Here is a 21,689-nt window from a genome sequence, read left to right on the forward strand (position 1 = left end):
TTTTTTATTAAAAAAAACAACCAAAGCTTACAGAAATGAGATTCAGCCCATCCAAATTTGATGGTTGAAATAGCATGACACCCGTCAGAAGTAGGAAAGATACAGAACCAAGTGCTACAAACCCACTAAACGTCCGCTAAACGGGTTCTAAACGGCATAAGCTCGTAACTTAAAAGGAATCTAAAAATATTTCGTTTAGCAAACGGCAAATGACTGATGCATTCTAAAAATAGCAAAAAAGCTGGTGGCGCCATCTGTTGGTGAGATAGCTACACATTGGAATTTTCCTCGCTTTCCCCTTCCCTCTGTACTGTTGTATGGTTTCGCATTGAAGTTATGCATCTCTAAAAATAGAACGGCGATTTTTTAAATATTAAACTCCATTGTAAATCATTATAACTGAACCAAGTGATATTAGAGTAATGATCGTTGGTGTTGATACCCACGTATCTGACCACCAGTAGTGGATCTAACGGTAGGCGGTCTAGGCGGTCGTCTGGGGCCATGCCGATGTAGGGGCCCGTGGATCGCTAGTCTGTAGTATACAGTATTTATTAATAATGGAAACAGTACTAGCGCCAAGGGCCCTCAGAAGCATGGACGTTGGGGTCCGAGGCTGGCGAACCATTTGCACTCCCTCCCCTCACCCCCGCCATCAAAAATTTAGAACCTTTGACTGATGATCGTAGGCCCTCCAAGCGGCTTTTTAAGCTTACTGTTAAATCTTCCAACAGCAAGTTCGGTGACAGTTCATCTGTGGCACTTGGGGAGGGCTTAGAAGACATCATGCACTTTTGATCCAGGAAAATAAGCATCATTTGGAAGAGTACGAGATCAACTTTCACAGACGGGGGCTTGCTTTACAGGAGCCAGAATTATGCACGGAGCAGGAAACACTGGTACATCTGGTAGAACAGGGCAATAAAGCAACAGCAGCAGCTGAGTAGCAACACCTGCGATAGAATTGGTCATCTTCCCGAGATAACCAGCGCCATCAAGCAGCTTAAGTGTAACAAGTCTGCTGGCTGCCATAGACTGGCGGCCAACTTCTTCAAAAAAATATATAAATTCTGAATGCTTCTCATAGTTTTCTGGTTCATTCCCATGGTTTATTCGACATTACCCAGCATTTATAGGATCAATTGTATTGATTAGGCCGGTATTGTAGTACAGACGTTAATTATTTAAAACTTATCGAGCATCGAGCACAGAAAGCCAAGCCCACTATATGCTGATACCATTGAGGGTCCCTCAAGATGGGTTCCTTTTGAAGTGTTGAAGGTTTGATCTTTTGACGGGGAGTTAAATCGGGCGAGGAATTAACTAGGAAAGCCAAGCCCACTACGCAGTACACGCAAGCCTTGACCGACAATGGTTGTTGTGCAAAAGAGAAGAACAATAAGTAGTATCTTGTGTTTCCAAACATTTATCTGTACTACAACATTTATCTGTACATTTATCTGTACATATCTGAACCATATAGTAAATGGTTCCAGCTGCAATCATTTACTCAATTCCTTACTCTTCTTGAACTATTGTATTGAATTCTAATCTATCTCCAAAAAGCTATCTTTCTAACTATAACACCGGTAAAATAATTTATTAAAGAAAAGAACGGCACTCCCTGGTCTATTAATTGTTTGATTTAAAATGACCGGTGGTACAAATAAAACAACGCAACACCATTCTAACGAAGCTACCGGAAGCTCCGGGAACTCGCGGGTGATCGAAAAACCGAAAAGCAATATAAATAAATCGCCCAATGATCGTACGAAGAAATCGATATAAAATGCTCATAAATACAGGTTACGTGATGTGATGCAACCACCGCCACGGTACGACCATCAAACGGACCTCGCCATCCGTTAAGACGGTAATGAAAAGCCCGGAAGTGTGCAGCAATGGCGAGCGCACGACGAACGATTGTTTCAATTTGCTACCAATTCCACCGGCTTCCCCATGTTTGATCAGGGCCAGTTCGCTTACCACCGGATCCGGTAACGAGTCCGGATATCCGTTTGATTTTTCTCCCGCACCTTTCGCTGGTAGCATTGCCATTTGCCCAGCGCTAGCACGCTACCAAACCAAACCAAACGCGAGCACGGGACAGATGCCCCGGAGCCCCGGTGTACGTATATTCGTGTACACCACGGTTAAGAATGTCCTTTTTAGCAATGTCCATTGGTGTTTACTTTGGACGCACAGCCCCGTACACACAATACCGAGTATCGTGAGTTGGCAAAAAGTTAGATACGCTGTTGCCCGTGCAGCTCATCGGATCGGGAGCCAATCTTACCACTTGGTTGGCGCAAGGAAGCAGCAGCAAGCGATATGATATGGTGGACACAATTCGCCTTCGAATGCAGCTGACACTGGCTTGGCTGGTGGAAAAGGATTTCAATTTTCAATTTGTTTGAGTGCGCGTTTCGCTTCCGAATACGACAGTGCAGTGCAGTGGGCTGGATTTTCATCGCTGTCGGGCGCAAAAGTTTGTCCCTTAATTGGGATATAAAACTTTAGTTTTCCAATCGATTGAAATCGAAACAGGGAAATGGCCCCATAACGCACGATGTGCACTGTGCGGGCAATGGCTATTGTGTGTTTTGGGCTTTTCTTTACTTTTAGAACAGCACTGGATTGTTGTATCGTGTTTGCAGCAATAATGGTAAGTGGACGCGAGCTATGTTTGGTTTTTGTGTTGGTATAGCTTTTTGACTTACTTACATACTTATTTACTGACTTACTTACACACTTACTTACTTTCTTGATTACTAACTTACTAACATGCTTATTTATGTGCTCATTTACTTAGTTATTCTCCTCCTTATTTATTTTATTAGTTAATTTATTATCTACTTCCTTACTCTCTTTTTTACTTGCTTGTCTATTAAAGTAAGTACTTACTTACTAACCTGCTTAATTATTTGCTTAAATACTAATTTATTAATGTTGTTGTTTCCTTATCTGTTTTTCTACTAATATGCTTGCTTACTTAATTATTTACTCACCTCATAATTACTTACCTTTATATTTGCTTTGTTTCTCATGTCCAAATGTGTCTTAACTCATAGTTCTATTTTTTTGTATAAACTCAACTTTTACTTTCAGCTTTAAAAATCATTTATAATACAAAAAATATCGGTTTGCAAATAACTCTATCCTTCGCATTAAATAAATGCTATTAAAATGGTGTGCATCGTAATCAACCACCAAAAGCAACACAAAATCGGTGACATTCAAACGATTTTATCGAAACAAAGCGTTTCATCAGTGCAAAAAGAGAGTAAATAAATAAAAAAGACAAAAAAAGACCATCACTCTCCACTTCCCACGCAGCGTACGTTCAATTGCACGAGTCGGATTAAGAAAACGGCTTCCGGCGGCAGAGAGCGATTGGCAGCGTAATAATAAAAATTGCTAACCGAAGAAGCATCATCCCGTGCGACCAGCCCGACAGAGGTCGACCATAAATTGTGCACCAGAAATCCAATTCGCCTGCAGCTCGAACCAACCAACGAACCACCAACCAACGGACAGGAACGTTCCCCAGCAGCAAAAGGCGTACAACGCACTGGCGCAAGCAGCAAAGGTACCCGACTACGTAGCGAAAAGATAGAGTGAAGGTAATTATGCATAAATTTTTAGCATATTTCATCGTCACCCGGGGACGAGCACAACGAGCCGAAAAAAAAGGTAACCATCGCCGGTACGCATCTAAAGTGTACCGGGCACATGGATGGTTTTATCGCGGCAAAGTTGATACCCGGCGGTACCGACACGATTCCCGACCCGACGGCAATGCTCCATTCCCCCATTGCATCCAGTCGCGGTGGATTGGAGACCTTTTGAATAGTTTCTGTGACGGTGGAAAGATGGATGGGTTAATTGCAACAATAATGTTTGCAGTGACATCCAGGTAAGTAGCGCGCGTGTGTGCACTTGTGGGAGCATCCTCTCGGCGGGTAGAATTGCGTTATTGAATAAATGATTTATGAAGAGCTCAGCCATTTTGGTGAGCAATAATTTGGGATGAATATATCACAAAAGTTGTGGGTAAATATTTGTAGATAGCCACTTCAATAAAAATTAGCAAATGTTGTGTGTTGGGCTTACGACAAAATGTTTCGAATTAAGGGTTAGCGTTCAAAAATAAGCTATTATGCTGATTAAGTGAAATACCCATTCTGAAAATCCCCCCAATAATAACAGTTCAAGTAAGATGGATATAAAAGAAAATGAAAAGACTAAAAGTAGTGAGAAAGATTAAAAGGAACCATTACAAAACAAACGCAAGCAACAAGATCAACATGATAGAATGAGAAAGCATGTTGATTTTGTACGTTGCGATGCTTCTGTTGTTTATGTAGCATAGATACAGGCGCATTATGCGGAAAGAGCAAAAATATTTTACGAAAATAAAGCTACAACATTCCAAAGAAGAAGCATGGCCTACTTAACAGTACCATTTGGGTGTCTTCGTGGAAGGGCTACATTATACGGATGCGTTTTGAAACGATCCTTGTGACAAGTGTTTTACTTTAACCAGGTTTTACTGGTCGTTGCCGGATGTTTGGCGGCAGTCATGGGTCGCTTGATGGTTTGATATCCTTTTTTTATCTGATTGTGATTTATAGCATTGTCAGGAAGATGTTATAGTAACATATTTGAGAAACAAATAGCATGTTCAACGAATAACTGTTCGCTTCTCTATCGTTGCTCGTGTATGATTACGATCTCATCCGAAGAGTCGTAGAGTTTCCAGCTGCTCGTGTTAATTTGAACCGTTGTGATTGAAATTGTTGATGGTTTCGATGTAACTATGCGTCAATTAGCGTTACTTGATTTGTTAGGCCCCTATGGAACTGGGATGACCTACCGTTGCAATGAAATTGATTGCATGTAAGCGATATTTAAAATTAATTAATTAACTGTAATTTGAGATAAATCAATGCAATACGACGGGCTTCAGCTGTTGAAATGCATGTGCCATGGACCAATTGGTTTAAGTTGAGCATGAAATATGGCTGCTTTCAGCTTTTCGGTGTGGTTGCGTAGTGCCTAGTTGATGAAATTACGTTTCCAAGTAATCAATAACTCATTTTTAACTACATCAACACTACAGCAGACGTCGTGTTGTAGGAGAATATCAACATGATATTGAGGCGCCTGATACGTGGAACGCTTTGGTTTAAAATTCTACTGATTCTAGCATCGCACCGCAGAAATATACATTAAAAGCAATAAAAAAATGCAAATCAATAAGCTTATTCAAAAAAATGATTACTTTGTAAATATGCAATCGTTCTCAATTACTGTTAATTTAAAAATATTTGTAGTATATTTGACACTGGCTATAGCGTTGGCACTATATTTCTAATAACCACGGCGAGCCTATTCTCTATTTGGCCTTATTTTTCCGTATTTTTTAAAATATTCCACCGTATATGACATAAAAGTTAAATGTTAGTAAATGTTTGCCTCATTTTTGGTCATTATTTGAATATATCTATCCTTCATAGCCTTTATGTCGAAAACATAAAGTAAAACAATTTTGAACATGGAATATTAAACAAGTAACAAACCAAAATGAGACTACGGTTGCAGATGTTGATTGCTGTCAGTAATTCTACTGGATAGATTAGAAATCGTTATGATACAAAATTTAGGTACAATGCAGTTCGTAATTCACACTTACGGAATGAGAAAATATTTCCAAACGATATTTGTTCGGTTGAGACAGTGTGATGATTGGTGTTTCACTAATTCAGCATTTGTACATATATACTCACGATTTTGATCTCTTTTTTTATAATGATAATATCTCCATACATATGCATATGTTATACTTTATTTGTTTCCTAATTATCATTCACTATGTAAAAAAAATGTTTTAATTTGTGCTATGACACGTGCAACGTATTACTGATGGGGACGCCCGGTACTTGATGGAGAAATTGCTTTAATGCTTTTACAAGGATAAAGGCACTGGTAACTGAATACATTTTTTGAAATACTGAGATGCCAGTGAATTCAGTGCCAAACAGAGTTTTTTGTAAATCATCACAAAAAAACCCACTTTTAACTCAACTGCTTTCCCGTTTTCAAAATTCCAATCAGCATGTTGCATGATGGTTGAAGTATTTTTCATTTCCCAAACACACGAGCAAAAGCCATCCATAAAGCGTATACGGTACCATTGCACCAACGAGTCGGTGCATTCTCGTTTGCAGTGGTAGCAGTTTTGCCTCGTAGTTGTTGACAAGCGGTTTTGACAAAGTTTTGCATATTTCACGGAATCTCGATGTACGTGGGGTTGCCAAATGTAACAACGTGCCGATTAGCCAAAAAAAAAAATCAAACCTCATCAGCAAGAACAAGCTGTGCCACGGTTGTCTGGTTGATCTGATTTGATCAACGAATATCAACACAAAACAAAAAATCAATCGACAATGTGTCTAGCACGATAGGAATCTTTCATCCATCCTCTTGATAGACGAGCTTTGGCCAGTTCGCATGCAAATGCATGGTAGGATGGGTTTGATTTCAGACCGTTTGCAGCATCTGTGCACAGGTCAAATTGTTACATGTGAGGTAGGCAGCTGTTCGTGTCAGCGTTTGAGTGTAGGTGTGTTTTCTAAGAATTCATAGGACAGTTCTGCCATAATTTTGAAAATTGAAAACGAACGAGATGGATTTAGACGTTCTATCAAGCTGTGCAACTACTTGCAAATGTTTGATTGTCTCAGAGACAAGCTATTCTCAGTAGTTGTTGATTTAAAAAGAAGATATGTATCTCTGAAGTAACAATATTCATCGAAATCCAACACATGTCTTCTTGATGACTAGTCAATGGAATGCAGGCGTGACCGGACAGCACACTGAGACTAGCAATTAGCATCATTTGAGCAATGTATATTAATTGCCGGAATAAACTTAATTGCTTGTAGGCGTCCTCATAGTTTGAATTACATTCCCAACCAAGCAAGTGACACCAATGAATGTCTGGTTTGATTTGAGTTATTACTTACTCCTATCTAAACCTACAGTAATTACATGCCTTCGTACCCTGCTGTCAAAACTTGCACCCAGCTGCAATCATAATAGTCTTGTGGACAGTTTACGAATCGATTCCACAACATATTCAATCCATCACGTGGTTGATATGGGGGTTCCCCCCCTCCCTTTCTCTTCTGAACATATGCAATCGCCCATGTAGCTTCTCTCTGTGTCTGTCTGTGTGTGTGAGTGAGTTTGTTTTTCTAACTTCACTTTGCAATTCTTTTATTACAAAACTTTTCCAATTATGGTCTTTTGATTTTAGCTTTAACCAGGGAAGAAGCGAATCAAGCTCGACAAAAAAAAGAAAGAAAGAAATCGAGTCGAAAGCTTTAGTGACTTATCGTCTGTGTACGGGGATAGTGTGGTGCGTTACACTTTTTAGTTTCTCTTTACTACACACACACACACACACACAGAGATGCAGTGGAACAGCACGAGGAGGGCAGGCAAAGGGATTTGTTCAGGACAAACGAAACCCGCCGACCATTAGGCAAAACGATTGCACTGCGGCTACGGAAGTGTGCTTTGAGGTTTGTGTGTGTGTGTTTTTTTTTTGCTTTCTTGTTTGCACTCCCGTCGTACCGCGAATCGGAACGTGCGGCAGGAATGCACATAAATCTCACCCGGTACCGGTGACGGACCGGGTGTGCGGGACTGTCCAACGGTCGTAGGTGATTGTTCGGACGCTGTGGGAAAAGTATTACTATTGTGGCGCATCTTCGTCAATTGTTAATGCACTTTCTTAAATGGTGGCACAGTTACAGCTATCGTTTGATGCACAAGAGGTTCTTTTTAAATGAATTTTATTTTCCGTTTTCTTTTTAGAAAATAGCTCTCTAGGCGATGAAGTACCAGTGAGTAGTATAATTTTAATTTAAAATCGGTTGTTTAAAGTTAATAGGTGGATAATGTATGAGTGCTGATCAAATATGAGAGCAGAGGAGCTGCAACAAAGTCTTTAAGTTTTGCTCGTTTTCAAACAAGATTAATATTTAAAATTTCATTCTTCAATTGCTCTCGAAATAAATGTAAAAAACATCATTTTTTGTTCAGTTCATACGAATGCTTTTAAGCAATTTGTGAGATATTCTAAAAAGGTAGAAATTATCAAATTGCTGCTTTTTTTCTCATTGCTAATGGAAAGTAAAACACAAAATCGATGCGAAACAAGGTGTAGTGAATTATAGCTGATTTTGTTGAATAATTTTCATATTAATTTATCTTAAAAGCATTCGTATCAATCGAAAAGACGTATCGAAGTTCGAAATGAAATTTTGATTGTTTTTGTTGTTTTTTGATGATTTAATTAGTTTTAATTCTTCGTTATTTAGCCTTGCTGCCGAATATTGGAAATGTAATGACAACAAGTATGTATGTGGATTATCAGCATAACATACATCGATCGGGAGTTGAAATTCATGCATTCGTATTCGAGGAAAGAGACCAACTGTTAAGTTCTAACGGATACTTGTTTGATTGCAATTTTCATTGATTTTCGATGATTGTGTGGTAGTAAATCAACATAATGATAAATTTCTGGTGAATCGTAATATGCGGAAAAACTATAAACGATAAACATGCAATACCGTGTACTACAGTAACAATGCAGTACTGGGGAAAGGTTGTCGCTCCAGAAACTGATCATGATGCATTCAATCAATTTTCAAACATCAATTAATTCATTATTTGATTAATAATTGAACGGCCATAATAATAACACATTATACCTGATAATTGATGATGAAACATTTTACAATTGAAATTTAAACATGATACAGGAACATACAAATATGCTGTAAACAAGTTTAGTTGTTGAAGTTGCAGTTTCAAATGTATTTTATTCAATTAGTCATACATTTTGAGAAAAGATATCATTGGAATTTTGTACAGAACATTTATACAAAAAACCAACATAAATTTAAAACAAACAACCTTCAAAATATCATGCACCGCACAATCTACTTTCCAGTCCGAGAGGCAATTTTCGGGAAAGGATTAATCCATAGACTGCTCGGAAACCCATGATGACAAATGATGCATCAGCGATTGTTTCTACATCTACCACCACCAGAACTACTACAAAAACTACTACTACTACTGCTACAGAACGTCCAACATATAAACGGGTGGATAAAAAGAAAACTTTTACCGCATGTTGCATGTTAGTTTGTTTTGCCTTAACGTGTCCTGCCAGTAGGGGACGGACGAAGCCATTGGGGGTGGTAGTATGCCACGAGGGATCGTGCCCGTAATCAAAGCACAAACAATAGAACGTCACAACGTACGATTCCGAGTGAGAGGTGGGCGTGAGAGAGAGAGAGAGGAAATGGTACGTTCTGCAGCAACCGAGACCGAATGTGCTCAAATTTGCATTCCAATTCCGACTTGCAGATCTGCCAAGGTGGAAGGTGGACGATCGGTTCTGGACGTGCGAGTTATTTGTCTAGCACAACGGGCCCGCAAAGGTCTGCTGCTGCTGCTACCTTCTCATACACCTGTACACCTGTTCTCGTGTCGCCGTCGTAGTCGTGCTTGCGTCTCAAGTTCAACGTTCAAGCACGTGGCACACCAGTGCACGTATCCGGTGTTCCCGGCGTACCCGGATGCGAGTTGGCAACTTTCCGTGGCAGGGCCATGTTTTTCTCGGGCCGGTTTGTTTTTTTGTTGCTCGTTTCATTCTCACACCTTTGCACGACCATTCGGCGGTCGGGCTTACCTCACGGTGGTTTCTGGGCACAGGCAGGCGAGTAGACGAGGAAATGGCCACACACACTTCCTCGTGCGCCAGTTGCAGCGGAAAAGTTCGGCTACCACCGGGTGGGGGGGGGGGGATGGTTCACCATCTTGTTCACGTTTTTGTTGCCCCACTGACTACATTGCGTATGATTCGTAGTCGAACAGAACGAAAACACGCTGTAGACATTGTGTTCGTTTGCTGCTGCTGCTGCTGATGCTGTAGATTTCTTGTTTTTATTTCCAATGCAAATCGCATGCAGTCTGGCGCTTGTATGGGTGTTTCGTGTGGATGCGCTCGTTGTACGTAGTTGGAAAGGATCAAGCAAGGGTCTCAGTTCCTGGAATGCAGAATGCAACTGAGTACGGTAATGGTAAACAGTAACGGTCGGATTCATTGTAATCGATTATATGGACAAATGAAATTTATTTGTACGAAACGAAACGGAATTAAATTGTTTGGACTGATTTTAAAGTTTTGTCGGTATATATGTTGTTGCAGTGTGTCATAATGTTTAATTTATGTTCTGCTCGATTTTTATAGTTTCAGCATAATTATAACGCTATTCTAAAGCAATTCGGTCCATTGTGCCAGTGCGATAAGAACTTCCTTTTCTCTATCCTTTGCTGTCACAATGAGCTGCTCTCGCTCATTGGACAGAATCATCATCATTGCAACACTGTTTTCATCATCAGGAGTGAAAAAAGTAAAAATGTTGCGCAACATGTACGGAGGGGAACGTATTAAACTCGCTTTTGCGCTTACCCTTAGTAATAAGGGGAAATCCTGGAAGGCTAGTGCTCTGAGCCGCTTAGCCCGTGGAAAGGTTAGAGTTCGTAGCCGTGGTGGTGTGATGAACTGAATTTCCCCTATTTGCTCGATTGGCGGCTACTTTTTGGAGAAGAACCGTACTATTCATTTACCGTGATGTACGCCGCTTGGTGTGTGTTCATTGGGTGAACACAAACAATGTGAAAGAAGTGTTTGGATGGTATTGAAATGTATCGAATCAAAACTAAGGTGTTAGGTTAGTTAATTAAAATCATGTTTTAATTTTATCTGTACAGTAAAATACTTGCTACTTTACTCTAAAAATTGTGAACTCGTGAAATTGCAACGATATTTTGATAGATATTGCAAACAGTGTCGAGCTCATATTTTTTATTACGCATGTTTTGTTTCAAATTCCGGACAGCTTCACACACACAAAAACACACACACACACACACACACACACACACACACACACACACACACACACACACACACACACACCACAAAAGAGGACAGGAAACAGATACTGCGCGATCGTTACGAGCATCTCCGCTGGCGTTCCTCAGGGTTCGATTTTGGGTCCAACTCTCTGGAATGTTATGTACAACGGAGTTTTGACTCTAGGGCTTCCTACAGGAGCTGAAGTGAGAGGTTTTGCTGATGATATTGCCCTCACTGTTCTTGGTGAGTCTATAGAAGAGATTGAACTCCTCACATCCGACTCCGGAAGTAGAATCGCGTCGTGGATGCAACAAATGAGGTTAGAAATCGCCCATAAAAAGACGGAATTCCTCATCATAAGTAGCCACAAGACAGTGAAGTCAGGTAGTATCCAGGTTAACCAGGTTCCAGGTTAAGGTTGGTTAACAGAGTGCATGGGTTGCTAGCTATGAGAGTTGTTTGTGTCTACAAAGCAATATCTCACGTGGCAGTTTGTGTGATCGCAAGTATGGTTCCCATCTGCCAACAAAGGGGCGTTTTACACATGCACTGATCCCGAACATCACTGTATGGACGAGTAGAAAATACGGCAAAGTTAACTTGTACATCACTCAGTTCCTCTCCGGCTATGGGTGTTTCCGGAGTTATCTTCACAAGTACCGTCACGCCAGCTCCCCAGACTGCCCAGCGTGTGTGAGCATCGTGGAGTCAGCAGAACATGTGCCTTTTCATTGTCCTCGTTTTGCTGAGGAACGTCATAAAATCACCGTAAAGTGCGGAACATCATTCAACGGAGCAAACCTGATCGACTTAATGTTGAAGAATGCTGAAACGTGGCATATCAAGTCATATCAAACGGCATACGATCGATGCTGTTGAAGCTGCTAGCCTCATGGAAAGAGGATCAACGACTTGGGTGTGATTACAAAAGTGTTGTGCGTATTATGAAAGTGTTTAGTGTAGCTGTGCACGAATTGAAGTGAGCCTGTGACTCAAGTGACCGCGTACTTTTTATGTTTTTGTGTGGCAATACGAGTGTCTCCAGGACTGTCATTCTGTTTCGCGAATGTGGTCCATGTTGCAATAGCGAGATGCAATGCTAATGCATAGCCCTTCCCCAAGAAGCATACCTAAAGGTGAAAGGTGAATGGGGAACGGTAGATGGCCCAACAAACCCCTGCCACTTGGTAAGAACCCTATGTCAACATCCGTGCGACAACGGGAGCCTTTCGAAAATTCTCCCTCCTTGTAAAACAAATAAAAAACACACACACTGTACCTTTATTAGATTTTAAATTAATTTAAGGCACTCAATTCTGAGGGTCGGTGTCGTCTTGGACCGACAGCACGACGGTCTTAATGAAAACGGGGTTTGCATGTCGTTTTTCTTCTGTACTCATAGATGCATTGAATTGAAGTACTACTGTGTGAATTGACGATCTTCCCCGTACGGCCATCAAGGCAATCGTCAAAACTATAGATCAAGATATAATGCAATGAAAGAGTAATAATAATTCTTCTGAATAAATTCAACATGGAAAATATTGTGCCCAAATGCAGTGTACTGTGCAATTATTTTTAAAATAGTTTATTTTTAAAATTTACTCACTTACTTACCCGGCGCTGCAACCGCTTTGCGGTCTGGGCCTACCTCAGGAGTGTCCGAAATCGCTCACCGTCTCGTGCCTTCGTCGGCCAATCCGTTATCCCGATCTTAATGGCGAACGAATCCACGCCATCTTGCCACCACAGTTTGGGCCTACCATGCCTCTTCTGTCCATGTGGACGGCCTTAAAAGACTTGTACGGATGGAAACGGACGACACCCCGTAAACATGGCCAGCCCACCGAAACCTGGCGAGCTTGATACTCTGCACGACAGTGAAGTCACCGTATATTTCGTATAGCTCGTCATTATAGCGGATCCTCCATTGTCCTTCCACACATACGGGGCCAAGTATCCTTCTGAGCATCTTCTTCTCGAACGCGGCTCAGAGGGTCTTGTTAGATTTGGACAGTGTCAATGTATATGTATCAGAGGTGCATGTGAGTACCTGTACTATATATGTGATTTAATGTCCCAGCTTCGTCCGTCGCGACAGGTTCTTTGAGGTGAACTGATTTCTCAGACTGTAGAAAACCCGGTTTGCAGCCAGCATCCTTGCGCGCAACTCAGCTTCCGTGCTATTGTCGTTGCGGACCTTTGACCCAAGATAGGTGAATTCTGGGACGACTTCAAAAGTGCGTTCACCTATCTGTACGTCACGGCTACGTAGATTCTGATATTTTTTTGGTAGTTTTAGTTTTAGCTACTAAATAATTAATTTGATCTGATTATAACTGAATATTACAAGTTTGTGCCTTTTAAAACGGTTTTTGAAATTCAACCAAAAAGGAATTTATTTTACAATTGACAATTTATATGTCAAATCAATGCAATTTGCTCAAAGAACTGTCAAATATAGCATATCGTATGTAGCATGCGTAATATAGCATTACGTATGTTTGGGATTACCTGTATTTATAAAAAAGTAGTGTATTTTACACGCAAACTTTTTACCTGTGGTTTCTGAAAGTTTTCAGAGTGCTTCAGACAAACACACTTTTTTAAAGACTTGAATGCAATTTTATGAGCTTCATAATATACTTGCAAGGATATTCATTTGCTTTGAGCTTAAAGCTTTCTACGCTAAGGAAAGCTTTAGTGATTTTGTGCTTTAAAACGAAAGGTGGACGAAGAGTTCTCGTCATTCCGAACCGTGCACCGAATCACCAGTAAAAACGGAAATATTTCATGAAACGTTTCATTTATCTCAAAGGACATGTAACAGATAACAGGATCTCCACACACAATCGCTATCAGTTATGGTTTGTGATACCTTTTTCTTTCCGTATTGCAGCTTACACGAAATAAAAGGCAAAAGTATTTAAAAAAACACAATTAGTTAGATTGTTTTTATTGACTCATCATCGTACACATTATCGCAGTATATTGCACAAACACACACACACATATACAGACAATGCGAAACTGCTCCGAGTCAGCTGCTTGCTTGCAAGGGCTCATTTCGCACCAACATTTCATAAAGATTCGTGCTTTTGCATGCCGTATTTTGTTTGTCTATGCTGCTCCTACAACGGAAGAAAACGTTTGCGTACTTCCTGCGGCGCCTCCGGAAGGATTTTTAGGCTCGGCGGTGGCTGAACCCGTCGCTTAAACATAGCTATGTACAGGTAAAGGGGAACTGAGGCCGACTGATCTGTCCGGAACATGCACGCACGATGCGTTTGGTTCATCTGTACACACTTGCAGCTGGGCGCAAACGAGCGGCATCGATAATTCTACCACGTAAACAACGCCTCTCGTTTGATCCGCACCGTACGCTGCGAGAGTTGGTCTTAATGGATTGACAAAAATGTCTTAGGATATGGTCATATGGTACACGCGTTACACGAGTCGAAAGCATGGCCCTGTTACAGTATATTTACAAGAAAAAAAAGGATAGCAATTCGGGAAGCTTTTTGCTATTGGCTAATGTGCCAGCAGTGTCTTGCTGCACGAGCACGAACAGTTCACTCTAGACGGATATGTACAAATTTACTAGTTGTTTAGGGAGATATCGAGGGGTTTCGCGCAGGGACCGCCGGATCCTTAAAGCAACGACAACATCGTTTCTGTTCGATTCTGTATTTAGCTACGACACGAGTTAGTGCTGCTTTTTTTTTTGCTTTTTACACGTGTGTTTCCTGTCCACACCATACACTAACGGATGCTTCGCGGTGTTTGCGTGTTGCCTTTTAACAAGGTGTTAATAACGCCTGTTTACAATATTGATGCCGTCGGCAATTTTTAACAAAAAGAGCATATCGGGCCGGGATAAATTCATGACAACTCCATGTGAGCCATTCCTGTTAACAGATAATTAGTCGTGTATGTATGTGTGTGTGTTACACCTCAGGATTGGGTTGAGAAAACAAGCGAAACGATCAAATGATCCGACACGCGCTTTCCCTCTCACCGTAGCTTCTTCAGTCTGAGGATATAGGCGGTGCGCTAGTGTACATCTAGCGCCCGGGAAAAGGGAAGTTTGGGATATGATCGATATGGTTGGTAGCGTTTGGTTGATATTATTGTTGGTTTGGATATGCTAGTGTGTGTGAGTGTGTGTGTGGATGCGTTGGGGCCTTTTTTTTATCTAAGTGGTACACTACGCTGGAAAACAACGTTCATTCTCGGGAGTAGTCTATCAGTATAACGATTGCTAAATGTCTGCAAAAACGTGCGAGGTTTTCCAAAACAAAACTGCTGCTCCATCACAAAGTTCCAGAGTTTTTTTTTGTTTATGAAACAAGTAGTACAAAACAATAGTTAAACAACCTTTTTTATATAATCATCTACCGGCTCTTGCTAACCGTTCAATGGATGCTAATCATCTCCACCGTACGTGCGAAAACCAAATATTTCTCTAGCATTCGAACAGAAACAAAAAAAAAAAACTCTCGCTTTCAACTAATATTTACATTATCAGTCCACATGTCTGCTCGTTAAACGATGCTGCTTCCTTCTTCCCCTTCATCAACCAACGCGTATTTACAAACGAAGTAATTAACCTAACCGTTTTTGTTCAACACATGTATTGCCTACGTAACATAGTTCGTCCTAGCCGGGAAAACGGGGGCCCTTTTTTGTTTTTCTTTTTTCGCACACAGATCATCTACAGCGACGCCCCTTCTACCATCACGCCGCGTTGGCGTGCGCGCGCGCGCGTGTGTGTGTGTGTGGGTTCTTGTCTTTGTTTTGTCTCGTTTGCTTAATGGAAGACTGTCTATTTATTCTTCGCTGCACAAAGTCGCTACACCTGAGCCGCACCATCGAATGAGAGCCGTGGGCCGTGCCGGGTGTGATTGTATTCGTGGAAAGCATGCTTACATGGTTTTTTGTTCAACCGGCCTGCGTGAGGGTTTTCTGCTCGTGCGGTCGCATCTTCCCATCGCTGTATTTAGCTGGAATTGGCTGTGTTTGGATTGTTTACCAGCATCATCCTTAAAAAAGGTGTTTGCCTTTGCTGGTGTGGAGCCACACTTAACCATACCATGCCCGCTTGAACGACAACCGGCGGGCGTTGGTTTTGTTGTCCCACCACCAAAGCCCGCCATGCTAGTAGTTTTAATCTAACGCGCCAAAAGAAATCCGTCCGTCCGTGCGTGGGGTTTTTATTGTCCCGTTAACGAGCAGGCCCGGCTCGGCTGTGACCGGCTTTAGCAGACCGGCCCTTGTGCAAGTACTCTTCCGGATTAGCGTAAGCCTGGCCGGCTCGTCACTCGCTGCTCGCTTACTCGCTCGGTTGCGGTTCGTTGTCGAGTGGGTCACTCTACACGCAGCTCTCCGGTCCGGGCAGCGTGTCGGTGATGATGTGCTGACGGTTGCGTGTCTTCGTTAGTGTCGCCCCGACGGTCGAGCTGGACGAGGGCGACGGGGCACTGCTAAAGTCGAGCAGATCCGTCACAAACTCGGACCCCGAATATCGGTACTCCGGATTTCCGCCCCCGTTCAGGCCGGTGGCCGCCTGCTTCAGGTTGCCGCTGTTGCTGCGGCTGCTGCCGCTACGATACTCGTAGCCGGTAGAATTGGACGCAACGCCCGGCTCACCGTGGTGCTGCTGCTGCTGCTGCTGCTGCTGGGGATGGTCCTCGGGCACACCGCCCAGCGGGGAGCTCTTGTACGCGTACGGATCGACGAGCGGTGGCGGATTGTGGTTGTACTGCAGTGTGTGCTGGTAGTTCGTGTACGGTTTCTCGTACTCGACCAGCTCGCCCGGGTACTGCTGCTTGCTGGTGCTGCTCAGCTGCTGCTGTTGCTGCTGAAGCAGACAGTAGCTGTTAGCGGAAGCGTCCGTTCGCTTGAGTGTGCTCTGCCGACTGGAGGGGGTCGATTTTTGCTGATCGTAGCCACCACCCCCCGTCGCGTAGATGGTACCGGTGGCCGGGGGACCCCGCAAGCCCACCGGGGAGCCCAGCTTTTGCGTGCCGATGTCCTTTATCGACTGCACGCTAGCCGAGCCCGTCTTTTGGGCGCTCAGTATGTCCGGCTGCTTTTCGACGCCCTGCTTGAGCGTGTAGGCGACGACGTACTTCTGCTGTCCCATGCCCATCTCGAGCGGTGTCGTTACGGTGATGTCCATGCCTGTTGTGAAAGAGAGTAAAGTGACGCTTGGCTGAGTATCGGTTGCACTGGGCTGGCGGACGAAGTGTACTGTGAATTGCTTTACCTATATGCTTCTCCTTGCCGTCACACAGGCCACCACCGTGGCCGTCACGCTTCCGGCGGATGGCAAGCACCACGACCAGTAGGACAGCGATACCGATGGTAAAGAGGGCACCGGTCAACAGAGCTGCAAACGGTAGTATCCCTAAGCCTTCCGTTCCCTCTGAAAGTAGAAGCAAGGGGAAGCGTTTGTTTCGGTAAGTGATTGAGTAAATGGAGCTTTATTGGAAAGAGAGTCTAGATGTTGTTTTTAGTTTTTTTTTAAATAATTCCCACACAATTAGACGATGATTTATAAACAATGATGTTTTTCACGGCTCCCGATAACATCTTTTCTCATTTAAAAAATAATAATTTATTCACAAATATAATGGCTCTCTTAATTACTCTGATTGTATATTCGATCACAAATTATCGAGTTCTGGTTAGGAGAGGCAATTTATTCATAAGTGGATTGTTGATTGGAATTTTGTTAATTTGTTTGGTTGTGAGAAAGAAAATTTAACTTTTAAACATAATTTGGACTCATATTACACTAATGCTTGGTGACATGTTGTCCTGAAATTGTTTCTTGTTCAACGATTTTTGGCTCAACTAAATGTGGTTATAGAGAATTATTTTGGACATTTCACCTTTATTTTCTTACTATATTTTAGGCAATAAAGAAAGAATAATTTAGAATAAATAGGAATATTTAATGCTTTAATAAATTACTAATATAATGGCTACACAATGCATAGCAGTGCATAGCGTAAATTATGGTGAATTAAATAATGAATTAAAAGCAAAGGACGTATATTACAGCTGTATAGTTACAATTCCAGCATTGAGTCTTTAGTAGAAAGTTTTAAGCAGCATGAATTTTCATTAAAAACATTTAAAATAAGTTTTGCTGTTAAAGAAATAGGTTCGCTTGTCTCGCTGATAGTTTCGGTCTTTGAACAGAATTGGTTTTTATTAATTCCTCCATTCACTCGACTGATGAAATTGATAAATTTAATTGAAATGAAAATCCGATCCGCGACAATCGATAAAGGCTTTAATGAATACAGGACTGCAGTTCGAAATAAAAACACAATCTGATCTCTTTTGTTTGATGTGCACTTAACACTCAAAAGCAAATCTTTCGGATCAAACAAACAAAAAAAACAAACATCCCGAACGAAAACTCGAATCTTTTATACTGTGCGAACAAATTCCTCGCACTGGAGAAAACAGATTTCGGGTCGAAACACAAAACCGACACTTTGCACGTAATGGAAAACCTTCCGCGGGGCCCGGAATCGCTTGCACCGTGTGCTCGGAGTCGGGGCAGCAATTGTAGACAGCGGGGGCCGAGGGTCTGAGCTGCGAATGAATAAAACATTGCAGAAAATCTCCCCACAGTTTCGTACGTTTCGTTCGTTTCGGTATCACCCGGGGTATCACTTCATTTACTATTATTGTGCACATGCATTAGCAAGCGAGCGCAGAAAAAAGAAAAGAAAGGAAGGAAAAAGCGTTTCCATTATGCATTTCGCACTCGAAACGCTGAGACACGATGAGCACGATTTGCGTCTCTGGCGCACGGGTTTCCCACTCCTCAAATTGCATCGCATGGAGGCGCCCGGTCGGTCGTTCGGTCCGTCCGTCTTCGGTGTGGTGCCGCATTAAGGTGTGGGAAAACGAAGCGAAACGAAACGAGCACCCGAAAGCAATCGTTTGTCGCTAAGCAGACGCTAAATTCTTCCGCCTCGGTTCCGACCCGGAGCAGATGATACTCACGATGCCGTCCTCCTCATCCGATGCGTTTCAGACGCTAACCTTTAGAAGGAAGGTTATAGCTGCATCTGTCTTTAGTAGATGATAAATTCTGCTCTTCCACCCACGAAGAAAGCAAGCATGCTTGCAAAACGGTGTTGAAGTTTCCAGATTTTCTAGCCGTTCGATTCCCTGGCTCGAGGGCACTTGATGCCCGCTGTAAATCGACCCACGGGATTGGGTTTGAGGTAGCAAAGCACACAAAAAGCACACAAAAATGGAGCGGAAAACTAATAACTTAGCACCTCTGCATCGTTGGCGTAGTGTTTAGAATGTGTCTGTGTGTGGGTTTTTTTTCTCCCTCACGTATATCCTCATTTTCGTTGCAGCTGCAGTTCTGCAGTTGAAGCACTTCTTTTTGGCCAAGAAGTGGAAGGTGGGTTTTATGCGGTGTCTGTTTTTTGGTGTGAATTTGTTTTCTCCAAAAACGTACCGAAACCGACACAACTTTTGTCTTTGAAGAATGATGAACCGTAGCTAGAAGGGTGAGCAGGCAGCGAGACACTCCATACCGAGGATTTGCCAAGCACATGTGTGGCAAACTTCGAAGGGCGAACTAGTTTCGCTGTTTTTTTGTGTTGTGTGAGCTGACGCAGTTCACGAGCCATGGATTTGCTGCAAATGACGACCGGGCACTGCTAAAATGTGTACGCTGAGGTTTTGGGTGGATGCTTTTTTTGCTCTCTCCCTCCAGAAAGCTCATATAAGCTTTCCGTTTATGGTGTGTGAGCGGGAGGACGGAGCGAACAAAACGGGAAACACATAATCCGTCCAACCGATGCCAGCAGCTCTAACAAAACGGCACCGAGTGAGTGGCTGCGGACCGATGGACAGATGGATGGATGGAAGGGTAGGCGAAGGCACTCAGGAAAATGAAACAAAAACACTCCGCTTCCCCACCGGATGTGGTGCATCCCTGGGTGAGGCGCTGCATTCACAGGAACGGAGGTGGAAATGTTTCGAAAAAAAAGAAAAGAAAAGCCGTAAAAGGACGTTTTTTTTGCTCCACCACCCTTCCAAGCATCCAAGCGTGTGTTCACGGTGATCTGGGCTGAAAGGTAAAAGCTTTAAACGAAAGTAGAAAGCTTCCATGCGGTTTAGATGTTGAATGTGTGTGTGTGTGTGTATGGATGTGTGTCGCATTTGTCTGCGGCAGTCTTCCGGTGCTGCCAGGACACACCAGGCATAATGTGGCTGCCTTTTTCGGTTTCGGTGGCGGAACAGAGGAAGGAAATGGGTTTGAATTTTATTGCCCACTAGCGTCCTTCTCAGGACGGGTTCCACATTCATCGCTCGAGTTCATCCCGAGCTTTCATGTGTTGGTTTTGGTTTGTAGTGTGCTGGTTTTTTTTATGTTTTTCTTCGAGGTTATCATCGCCAAAGCGGGAATGGACAGTTCCCGTGAATGGATCACGCTCAACCAGGGGCATTAGCTCGTGTTAGCGTAAACAGTTTGAGACGAAACAGTACAGAATGGAGGTTCCATTTTTTTAAATGTTATTATGTAAATAAATGTTAAATTTATTTATTTCAAAACACACCACTAAACGTTTGAAACTTTCTCAAGAGAATTAATGTTAAATACAAAAAGCTATACTAAAAATGTTGTTTATAACAAATTACGATTAAAAATAGTAATTGAAGGAAAACAGTACATAATTCAAGATTAAACGTGTTCCTTGTGTTTACCGCTTAAGATCAATGAGTAAATACGCAACGAAAGGGGAAAACACTCATCCATGTTAAGCGTAAGATTAAAGCTCTCTGAGTGTGTCCTGCAGGGAATTGGCACTCGAAGCACTGCTCTCGTTTTTGCCAACCCCATCCACATCTTCCACAGAAAGTGCACAAAGCTGGAATACGTTTAAAATCTATTCACATAATCGAGAGCAAACCCCACTCCCGACATTCATTGCAGCAAGCAGCTCTCCAATGGTGAATCGATAACCGGGTCTTCCTTCTTGCCTTCTTTTTGCATATTTTGCGAATTTATCCCACGCCAGTAGAGCGCGGTTCAACCCGCATTGTATTTGTCAACGGAGGTTTTACATACGCTTTGTTCGCTTTTTTGCTCGCGTTTGTGGTTTTGTTTGTTGAGAGACGAGTTTGGATTCGTTTTTTTACTATTATCGTTGACCGGCAAGCGAATCTGTTTTATGACAGCACGAGATCGAGTGTCGTTTGCAACTTTAAAACGGGCGGTACTAAAGCAAAGCATCCATCCATTGACCGGTTGATGCGGTTGATGCTGGCGAATGATTTGGGGATGATGAGGGATTTATATTTTCCATAGATCGTTTCCTTTTACGATGAGTGCTTCTAGAGCACAGATTTGCTGACGCAGGTTCGTGTACTTTGGCCACCCCTTTAAAAGTGCACATAGCTGATGCATTTACAATAAAGAAAAGTTTGGAAAAGCAGCATAAAGCAATAGGTTTGATATTTATCCTGGAAATGTTTTTTGAATATATTTTTTGCACTCGTATTGCTATCATAAAAACCAATAATGGACATACGTTTCATGGTAATAATTGAACAAACAATGGTCAAAAATTCCATATCTACATGATTGAAAACTCGAAAATCGACATCAAATTAAGCACACCCTTTCAAGCCT

The 21,689-nt window shown here is 42.3% G+C and overlaps 1 protein-coding gene across 3 annotated transcripts in view; it reads right to left on the reverse strand.

Moving 5' to 3' along the window:
* Positions 1-13,933: 13,933 nt before the first annotated feature.
* The window catches only part of LOC1279738 (uncharacterized), a 135,910-nt gene continuing 128,154 nt past the window's right edge, over positions 13,934-21,689 (reverse strand). For all 3 annotated transcript variants that reach the window (XM_061643513.1, XM_061643511.1, XM_061643512.1), the window contains exons 17-18: positions 17,277-17,435; positions 13,934-17,191 (exon numbers count right to left, since the gene is read on the reverse strand). In XM_061643513.1, the coding sequence (XP_061499497.1) occupies positions 16,380-17,191; positions 17,277-17,435 (971 nt within the window). In that variant the 3' untranslated portion in view covers positions 13,934-16,379. The remainder of the gene's footprint in view (positions 17,192-17,276; positions 17,436-21,689) is intronic.

Source organism: Anopheles gambiae, chromosome 2 (genome assembly GCF_943734735.2).
Source record: "Anopheles gambiae chromosome 2, idAnoGambNW_F1_1, whole genome shotgun sequence".
Lineage (NCBI taxonomy): Eukaryota > Metazoa > Arthropoda > Insecta > Diptera > Culicidae > Anopheles > Anopheles gambiae.